The sequence below is a fragment of the Malurus melanocephalus genome, unplaced genomic scaffold, assembly GCF_030028575.1.
Source record: "Malurus melanocephalus ecotype Western Australia unplaced genomic scaffold, MMel_1.1 scaffold_31, whole genome shotgun sequence".
NCBI classification, from domain to species: domain Eukaryota; kingdom Metazoa; phylum Chordata; class Aves; order Passeriformes; family Maluridae; genus Malurus; species Malurus melanocephalus.
Window position 1 is genome coordinate 3,751,913 of NW_026623263.1, and position 10,148 is coordinate 3,762,060.

At 36.0% G+C, this 10,148-nt stretch overlaps 1 protein-coding gene across 1 annotated transcript; it reads right to left on the reverse strand.

Moving 5' to 3' along the window:
• Positions 1 to 6: 6 nt before the first annotated feature.
• On the reverse strand, positions 7 to 9,861 carry LOC130572286 (phosphatidylinositol 3-kinase regulatory subunit alpha). The gene is made up of 9 exons (XM_057363878.1): positions 9,725 to 9,861; positions 8,934 to 9,032; positions 8,627 to 8,807; positions 8,034 to 8,159; positions 6,904 to 7,046; positions 6,464 to 6,640; positions 6,300 to 6,368; positions 3,885 to 4,055; positions 7 to 3,437 (listed from the first exon to the last, which is right to left on the reverse strand). The coding sequence occupies exons 1-9, from the start codon at positions 9,778 to 9,780 to the stop codon at positions 3,248 to 3,250; spliced, it is 1,212 nt and encodes a 403-aa protein (XP_057219861.1). The 5' UTR covers positions 9,781 to 9,861; the 3' UTR covers positions 7 to 3,247.
• Between the last annotated feature and the right edge of the window lie 287 nt (positions 9,862 to 10,148).

Consider the following 10,148-nt stretch of genomic DNA (forward strand, 5'->3'; position numbering starts at 1 on the left):
TTAATAGAAATACAGAAAAACACTGTGTTTCTTCACTTATATCCCCATGCTTTTTTTTCTGTATACAGTAGTCTGAGATCAAATCAAAACTGGAGTGAACAATATGGTACATTAAAGACAAACAACTCTGCAGTGAATAGGGCCTTTGGCAGGACTTAGCTCTGTGCATTAAGGAGGGAGAGAAATGCAGAGGCCACACAATATGTAAGTACCAAAGAAAACCCACTCATGCCAATTTGAGGGCGTAAACAATCCCTGCAAATTGCACAGACCCTGTGTAGGCAGAACATCCCCTTAAGAAGCCCTAAGCACTCATCTGTACAACATAGTGCTTATTTCTCATTGTTGCTTGTGCAAGAAAAGCAAGTCTCAAATCTGCACACACACTATTTTTTTTTTCTGCTACAGCCACACACGAAGAGAAGTTGCACAGCACACAGGAATGAATTGTATTCCATACTGGGCTGGGCATGCTAAGGATATGGCCCACTGACATAGCAGGGGTTTTCTTAACACGAGGAGAATTAGATCCAAATGCCTTAACCATGAAAAAATTTCTTGACAAATGCTACGTGAAACATCAATTCAGRTTACATATACTTTGCCTACAGAGAAAAAAATACAATTTCACTCTTAAAATATTTAACATTCAGAAATTAATATACGTCCGAATAATATCTTGGATTGCTACAAGTGTTAAACTGCTGTATATTGAACTAATCTGTAACTTCAAGCCCAGTAGTATAACTGGCATGCTAGAGTAGTTGTTGGTGTCTTTCATAGTATAAACCAGTTAGTAGTATAACAGATTTGCATGGTCCTACAGGGCTGAAAAAAGTGTGGAATGAGGAAGGGAAGGCATGAAGACTAAACCTCTATTCAGGAAAAATATTCAGAATAATTTTCTAAGTGATGACTATCATGAAACATTAATATTTGTTGCATCTTGTTTCCTGATATAAATTCTATTAAGAAAATACATCTATAGGAAAGCAAAGACAACCCACAAAAAAAATAAAATAAAAAAAATCACAGAATCAAAATAAAATCAAAAGCCTTACAGCCTCAGAACTGAAGTAACAATGCAAAAATGAAAAGATAATATAAATATTACTGGAGACTGGCAAATTTCTTCTTCTTATTTCCAATACATTAGAAAGCACTACATACTTTGAAATAAAACACAAGGATCTCTGCCAGACCTATTGTGAGAGAACTCCATGGGTCTCACTCTTTTGATTGTGTGYGCAACTCTCTTTAATAGTAATGACCTTTGAATCTTCGGGGAAGAATAATTTTGTACGCTCACTCAGTYAAATATTTTCCAAGATTTCTGTGAACTTCATTACTTTATTGATTTACTTGATTTGAATGTGTGAATTTCCTCAGTGGTCAAGACAATAAATAACCACTGCAAACCATGGACAGCAAACTATGACAGAATTACTAGTAACTCTGTTTTAGTGGAATTTATGTATTTGTTTCCTGTAACCAAACCAYGACTTTGTAAGTCTCTGGTGCCCTGAAATTATGGAACTGTTCACTTTGATACTTTGCCTCAGCCTACAGACTTCTGAAAATAAGTATCATAGCCTAATCTTTTTCAAAAAAAGATATTTTCCAGTCCTAATTAGTTCTGTATGGTATTCAAATATTCCCAGTAAAGGTGGAAACTTTTTTTTCCACAATACCAATATAAAAAAACAAACCTAGGCAACAGATCAGAGAAACTTCCTTCATGTGAAATGAAAATACCTTTACAGGCTGACAAAAATTCTGTCACAGGAGGTCAAGAAGTCATTTATTTACTGTGAAGGTGAATTCGTTCTGAGATCCAAACTATCTACACTCTAAACTGCAGTAGCAAAATATCCCCATTTTTTTCTGCAGTTACTAYCAAAGAAGGATATACTACTTTTTTGTCTTTCAAATACAAAGACAATCATGACTGAAGATCAAAATGCTTCAAGAAGCAAAYGTAGCATGGTACCGTATTCTAAAGGTATCTCTGAAACAGTATTGTTGGACTCAGTGATATTTTGTAATGTTCATATATTTTTTATTGAACAAAGCAGCTTTGAAGCTTATCAGGCACTGCCCAACAAAATATTTAGTCAAAAAAAATTTACGAGCTTTTTAAACTTTGAGCTAGTAGCTCAGTATTCTATACAAAGAAAATTGTAAAATATTTCATAGTTTTAATTCTCAAGCCAACTCTTGCTGGCTCCCTGTACATTAAAAAAACCAAAACAAAACAAAAAAACAAAACAAAACAAAACAGCAACAAAACAAGAAAATTAATAACAAAAAATAATCACCAGGAAAAATATCCTTAGGCAAAAGAAATTTTTAAAAAAGAGRACAAAAAAACAAGAAAGAAAAACAAGCTTAACCTGTAGATATGCTTGAGAGAAGACTATAGCCTAAAGAAAATTCAGTATTGCATAGCATAGTCTAAAAATTCAGCTTTCAGCGAACAGAAAAGGAAAAAGATAAGCAGTTTGGTATTGACAGTTTCCATCAATGATAGTTAGTCATCCAGTACTATGTACAGTATTATACATTGTATGCCATTGAAAGTCCTGTTTTCTGCAGTCTTAAATATATTCTTAAAACAGGATTTTTAATCATCTGAACAAAACACTTCCTGGCACTTTGCTATTACAATTACTCTGAACAACATACTGTAACTGAAGTCCTTTTAAAGTGTCCCTTAGAAATGAAAGTGCCACTCTGCTACATATCATTCACCAGAAACCAAAATAAAACCACAATGCTGTATGTCTGGATCCACTGAGTGCAGCAACACCATTCCAAGTCAGACTGTGACCACAAAATTTCAATAACTGAGTAACACAGACCTCTTATACCTTGTGTCTGGATAATCCAATGTTCTAGCTGGTAAAGCTTCAGAAGTGGTCGTAAACAAGCACCATGCTTAAAGGCCTCTATGTCCCTGCAGGGAGATCAGGTTTGGATTTTTCTCTTGTGTTTTTCTTTTCTTAATTATACAAAAAAAAAAAAAAAACACTTCAGATTACAAACATACATTCACAGCTTAACGCTGTGATCTCTCCCACTGCAGTTGTGAAGGAAATCTCTAGTCCCATCTGAAGACAGATAGCTTTGATACTGCAAATTCTTCAGTAAAGCTGAAAGAAGCCTTTTCTCTCCAGAGGCCTCAATGTTGCCAAATCATTTCTTAAAAAAAAAAAAAACCCACAAACAACCCAGAATATTAAGATCTTCATCGCCTCTGCTGTGCATATACTGGGTAGGCTAGTGTGACATTGAGAGAGTCATTGTGCTGCACAAGTGACGTGTGTTGGTAATGTAGCACCAGTTCTTTGAGCGAGTTGTACAAGTTATATGGCTCTGCAAATCCATACCCAGTAGGTGTTTTGTTTATCACACAGTGCTTTACTTCACCATCCACCCTAAAAGAAACAAAAACAACCAGTTTTTAGTTTGTGAGTACAGTAAAATTAAGACAGAAAATAAGGTTCCAGCAATAAATCTTAAAAATGCTAGTCAGTACATAGAATTCATCTCTTCCATGGTGGGATAACGGTAAAAACCTAGGTTTAGTCCAAATTCATGATGTCATGCTGGCTTAGGGAGGCGGAAGATAAGCAGGACTTAGCAGCTGCATGGAAAGGAGTGAACACATGTTCTGGTCTCCCTACCAAGAGAGGATCCTCTGTGGGAGTGTCACAGGTTGGAGTTGTGTAGGAAATGGAGCAGCAATAAGAACGACCTGAGGACTTCTTGACCTGCTTCTAAGCCCAAAGGTCCAATTGTGCATATGCAAGTGTCTATCTGTCCCCAGCTCAAGGTAGGCCCCTCATATGCTGGTTACATCATTCACAAATTAGGGTACATACACCACAGAGCAGGCATAGCAGCCTTGTTTGCTGCTCTCTCGAACAAGGAATGTTCCGTCTCGCTTTCCCCGCAGCAGATTTTCAGCTTGGCTTCTGTTGATATTTCCCACATTCCATGTTCTCTCATCATGATGGGGCAAGTCCTCATCATCTTCTACCATAGAGTATTGGCTGCAAAAATGAAAAAATGTGTTTGTGAAACACAGAACAAAATCCACTAATTAAGTAGTCTTCACTCCATGTTACAGTGGTTAGCAGGATGCCTCCTTGGTAAAACTAGGGATTTAAACTGGTAAAATATAAGCTATGTTTCTTTTTTCTTTGAAAAACACTAATGTAAATCTTAGGAAGACTATAAAAAGATGATGTCTTGTTTTTCACAATATGCTGTGAGCATTTCTGTACTTCTACCATTGCTCATTGTTTTGGTAAATAGCAAGCCCAACAAAATCAGTACCCTGTGAGTCAGCTTCATTTCCAAGTGTTCCAGCAGAACACTTGGTCAGCAGTGAAAAATCACGCAAAAATCAAGCTGCTGCTTGGAGAGCATCTGAGCAGTTGCACAGGGAGACAGAATTAATTATTTATAGGGAAGATGGCTTTGTGGAAAGGTACAATGGTAGAGTGCTTCCTCTCTCTTTCTCTCTCTTTACAAGCAGATTATGAGAAGAGCAATATGGGGCCTGCTCTACTAAATCAGCCACCAACTATAATGTTGATTCAGAATTACAGACAACCCTCTAAATTAAAGCAAGCATCTGGCTCAGCTGTGTGGACACCACTTCAGGATTCTGCAGTTTCAGAGCTCCCCACTCCCACAGCAGCCTGCACTGACTGGCCCTGCCTCTCCTGCTCAGCTTGCTACCAGTCTGTGTATGGCTAATGCAAGTATTCTCTCTGTAATAGGCCTTTTAGTTTTCCTCGGTCTAAGAAAAGATGACTTCTCACTCATGCACAGTTCTGTCTTTCTTAAAGAACCTCAAAGAAGTCCACAGAAATCAAAAATCTTACACAAAATTCAATTTTTCCTAAAGGAAAATGGTTCTTTTGTTTCAGACAACATTCTCTATGGGTCCCTTATCCCATCACTCTTTTGACATGGGTTCAGTAGTGGCTCTGTTTTCAACCAGCATCTAGAGAAAATGTTTCTTGGTTTTCATCCTGCTTTTTATATTAGTTTATCTTTTTCTGCAACACAACTTTAGAAAAACAGCCATATTCTAAAAGTTTAATTTTTCAGCAGTTACCACTCCTTGCTGGCAAGGAGTGTCAGCATGAGAGAAAATGAAGGTTTTCTCCAAACAGTTTCACCTGCTATTTTGACGCTACACTAAACCTACAGAGTAGCATTGTTCTTTGTCTACTGTTTAAGTGATAGGAACACTTGGAAGCAGATGCCTATATATTTTATCATCTTTAAGTTGTGCTAAGACTGAGAAAACAACATGGTTTTAAAATGTCTATGTCATTTTTATCTCCTGCTTCTACCACAGCGATAACCACAATTTCCAGGGTAACAGTAGCAGACTCAATAAACCAAGCCAAATTAAAATAAATGTGGACAAGAATGCAAATCCACTAAAGAGTAATTGTCAGTCTGCTGCTTTCATTGTACAGGCAACCAGGCAGCATAAAAGGCATGCACAAGAAACTAACATAGGCAGAAAATGTTGACATAAAAATTACTGAGACAATTTTGATTTTTCTGTTTGTTCATTTTCCACTGTTATTATACTTCAGATTTTTTTTTGTCTTGCTTATATTTAAATTTGGTCTATGTTTACACAAGCCAAGCACATTTTGCTTTTTTTCCCAGGAATGAAATGAAACATATTCMTCAGCCAAGCCCTGTCAGAACCTACAGTAAACTAAACTGCTTGAAATGACAGAATACTATCCTGCCATTTTCCAGAGAAGTAAAATAGACCACAAAACCAGAAAGATACTCCTCAGCACATACAAATTTATCATCTCCAGCAGCAATGTGACATAATGATGTGGGTACCACTATACTGGATAACATCATGGTACCCCCACAGACGAAATTTGGAAAAAGCCTGCTTACACGTAGGAGATCTTTTGAACAACTAATCCATACATATGGCATCTCTCTAAGATACTAACACCTTATGAACTTAATTTTGCTGGTAAGAAAAAAGACACGGGTTACATTTCAGTGCTTTGCTATACTAACTTGACTATGCACTACCCTGAAAAAAGAAGAGTGGAGGGTGAGACAGCATCCTTTCTAACACTTGCATTATGTAGGCTGTCATGTCTTAACAGTGTGCATTGTTACTGCAGACCTAGGCTTGAGATTTCCTTTGTGTCGTCCAAGATTTAAATATGCTTTATCTCACTTTTGTATTCAGATGATTTGAAACATCAGAAATATTTAAATCTTCCAATACTTACTCTTCTGCATTTTCATTTCCAAGCCATTCATTTAGCTTCTTTTGCCGAACACCTTTTTGAGTCAGCCACCTGGACAATAATTGCAAATAAAATTAGTTTTTAGTCAGAAAAGTTGGATACAATTAAAAAACCAAACTGAACATTTGTTAATTCATGATACTCACATCAAGTACTGATCTCTTGTCTTCCTCAGCTGTATGAGGTCTGGCTTAATGCTGTTCATACGCTTGTCTATCTCTCTGTATTCAGCTGCTTGCTTCTTTAAGTCTTCTTCTAATCTGCGCCTGCTATCCACAATTTCACTTATCCGAGACTTCAGTTTTTCATAGTTGTGCATGATTCTAGACAGAACAGCGTAGTCAGTTACACTCTGATCTCTTATTCATAACTATATAATCTACTATTTAGAGGTACAGACACTTAAGAGAACAAATTATTTCTCTAGATGTAGTTATACATTTTGCCAGTTCACATCTTCCCTATTGGAAGCTTCTTTGCTTACAAACAAACTTGTCACGTTGCTTCAGTTTTAGGCAGACGTATACTTGGCACTGTTTGTTTTTTCAAAAATCATACAATTTGATATGCAAAATCAAATACTGACCTTTGTATTTCTTTTTCATTTCCTTCTCGTTTAAATTTTTCAATGTATTCCTTACTGTATCTTTCTTGTGTTTGGCACTGCTCTTCAAATATTTTTATTGTTTCATTAAATGCCTCAATGGCTGTTCTTTTCATTTGAATTTCCTAAAAATAAAATAATTATTATTACAGTTGTTATCAGACAAAGTGGAAGATTTATTGGCCTGTATCAGAGAAGCACTTCAGTATACTGTAGAAGAATATCCTTTCCATATCCCTTTAGCAAAACATATTCCATCTGCAGAGTCTTATGGCAGAGAGACAATGGGCCTATGCAAAAGGCTACCATGACAAGCTTTCCATGATGAGGTTAATCAAGAAAGTAGAACTGCTGAAAAAAACCCGGTTACAATCTTTGCTTTGTGTAAATAAATTGATGCTTAGACCCTTATGGCAGCGCACTTTGCCCTTTGTACCAGCTTAAGTCCTCAGAGGCACACCTGGCTTTCTGCAATAAAGGTGGCCTGGACAGGTCTCAGGAGGTTATCTAGTTTATTCTCCTGCCCTGAAATACCTAGTTGAAAGCAAAGTCTTAAGTCATTAGTTCAAGTTGCCAGCAATTTTCCAATTTTCTTCAATTATTTTTAGGCGTATTTCCTGCACCCTTTAAGAAGCAGTCTGGATTTTGGGTCTGTAAAAACTGGTTCTGGGCACTAATTCACTTGCACTCCAAAGAGAGGCCAAAAATTCATTAAGCTGAAAGAAGGACAGAGGCAGCTTTTCATTCCCACATTGCATCAACACGTCTTTTTATCTTGCAGACCCTTCAAAAACTCACAATAAAATGCAATGCTTTCCTAAAAATGTGTCTTGAAAACCATAACTCAGCTTGATGAGGTCAGTGCGCAGAAGTTGTGGCAAATCAAGATAGTTACGTACTTGACTTGGATGCAGCTGTCAAACTCGGGCACAGGTTGCTTAGTTTACAGGTGGTGTCTGTTCAAACCTGACTAAGTAACTGCACTATTCTGAGCAACCACTTCAGGACAATGGCAGTGGTGGTAGAAGTGAGGAGTGGGAAGATGACAGTATAAATTCACATTAATAGTCTTCAAAGTTTTCCACTCTCCCTTTGATTCAAATCAAGCTCACCTGAGATGTTCTTGTGTAGTCTTCATAGAGTCTGTCATATTCTCTGCTTTTTTCTTGGAACTGGGTATTATATTCATGTAACTTCTTTCCCACTGCTTCAATGCTATCCTCTTTTACAACTTGATCCTGGAAGGATGAGCAGAAAGAAAGGTATTTGGTAAGAAGACAATTATAGTGCACAGATTTTCTGGATTAAACTGCTTGAAATATCTTAGATAATTACATGGAAATGTGATTTCACTTTCACCAATATGAGGATATAATATACTAAATGCATAATATGCAAATGAAAAATTAATGACAAAAAGGAATTTTTTATTTCAAGTATTTAGCTTTATACTGAAAACTACATATTTCAGCACTAAGTGGGATATTTATTCAGGCTGTTTATTTCTTAATAGTGTATCTGCAGTATTTAAAGTTTTAAATACATGCAAAGTGTGGAGCTGGTTTTAAACAAAAATATCAGGTTTTGTACCCACCTAATTTTTTCAAACATTAACAGAGCTGAAGTTCTTAATGATAAATTACTTCCTAGTCTGCAATAATTTCTCCATACTTAAGTGAAAGGCAAAGAAAATAAACTAAATTACCTGCTGATACTTAGATACTGGGTAGAGTAATTTTACATCCAGTTTAGGATTATACTGGGCTAGAGATTCATTCCGGTAGTGGTTTATTAGCTCGACCACAGAGTTGAAAGTTAATGGGTCAGAAAAACCGTATTTTCCATCTCGATGAAAAATTTTGATTAATTTGTTATTTCCTCCTTTCCTGTAAATGAAGTATATTGAAAAGTTAGGCATGCTGCAAGTATTATTTCCTAAAGAATATTCCACATTTAGTGCAGTTATTGCATTTTACTATCAAGTATTACAGACCTAGTATAACTAGTCTTACCTCAGTGTAAGTGTGTAGTCCCCATGCATTTTGGTTGAAGCATCTCGTACCAAAAAGGTACCATCAGCTGTGTCTCGAAGTTTCTCATTTACTTCTTCTCTAAAATGAAACCAAAAGTAACCAATCATTTAAATTAGTTCTCATACATTTATTCTTTCATGGTGCTCTAAATTAAAATTCAAATGCTTTGAAATAAATAAGTTTTAGAAGCCTTCTATATCTTGATATTAAGACAAATATTTAATACCTTATTTAAAATTGCTAGAGAACAACTGGGATATAAAAATGGCATACTCTGTACTCTCACTCTGGATAAAATTATTATTCATGCAAAGGTCTTTCTGCTTGTTCATACAAGTCTGTACACTTGGAGCAGCCAGTGCTGGTTTAATATACCTATATATAGTACAGACAAAAATGTTGCTAATATATAGCACTTGTTAGTCTGACTGGCTAACTATTGTGCCTCCAGTTGAGGTTCTGAATGAAAGACAAGAAGAAAATGATTTCTTTCTTAGTGCTCCCTTTTCATGCTTGCATTTCATATAATTGTCTTAAAATAATAGAGCAATCGTTTTGCATACTACGTTCTAACTGACTGCCAGCAACTTTTAAGTCATGTTTGTAATAAAACGAACTCTTAATACATTTTTGGTGGAAAACATCCAGAATTTACTCTTAGAACCATGATTTTTCTACACTCAAAGCACAATACATATACACAGAACAGCAAAGCAAGAATAGCATTAAGTCAAACACAAGAAAGAAATACCTATCTTGAGGTGATTTACCTTGAGATATCTCCCCAGTACCATTCAGCGTCTTGTAATGACATGTTGTTATTCATGCTATTGTTAGTTACAGTATTAGGTTTCGGTGGCTTAGGAGGCAGGGCTGTAAGTGAAAGGGGGGAAGAAAAGTTGTAACTCACTGAAAACATGACCATATATTCCGTGAAATTGCACATTATTACATGAATTTTTTAATTATATGAGTGCATTAAAAAAAGAGCTGGTTGCCAAATAGAGTTGTGCATCAGTAAGTCTGTAAAAGACATTACAGAAATCAAGACGCTGCACTGAAAACAAAATAATTCAAAATGAAGTTGTACTGTTTCAAAAAATGGTATCATCTTGCAAAAATAAATTTTAAGGAAAATATAACACCATACCCTACTCCTCCCCCTGCCAAGAAAGCATTTGAGAAAAAAAAAAA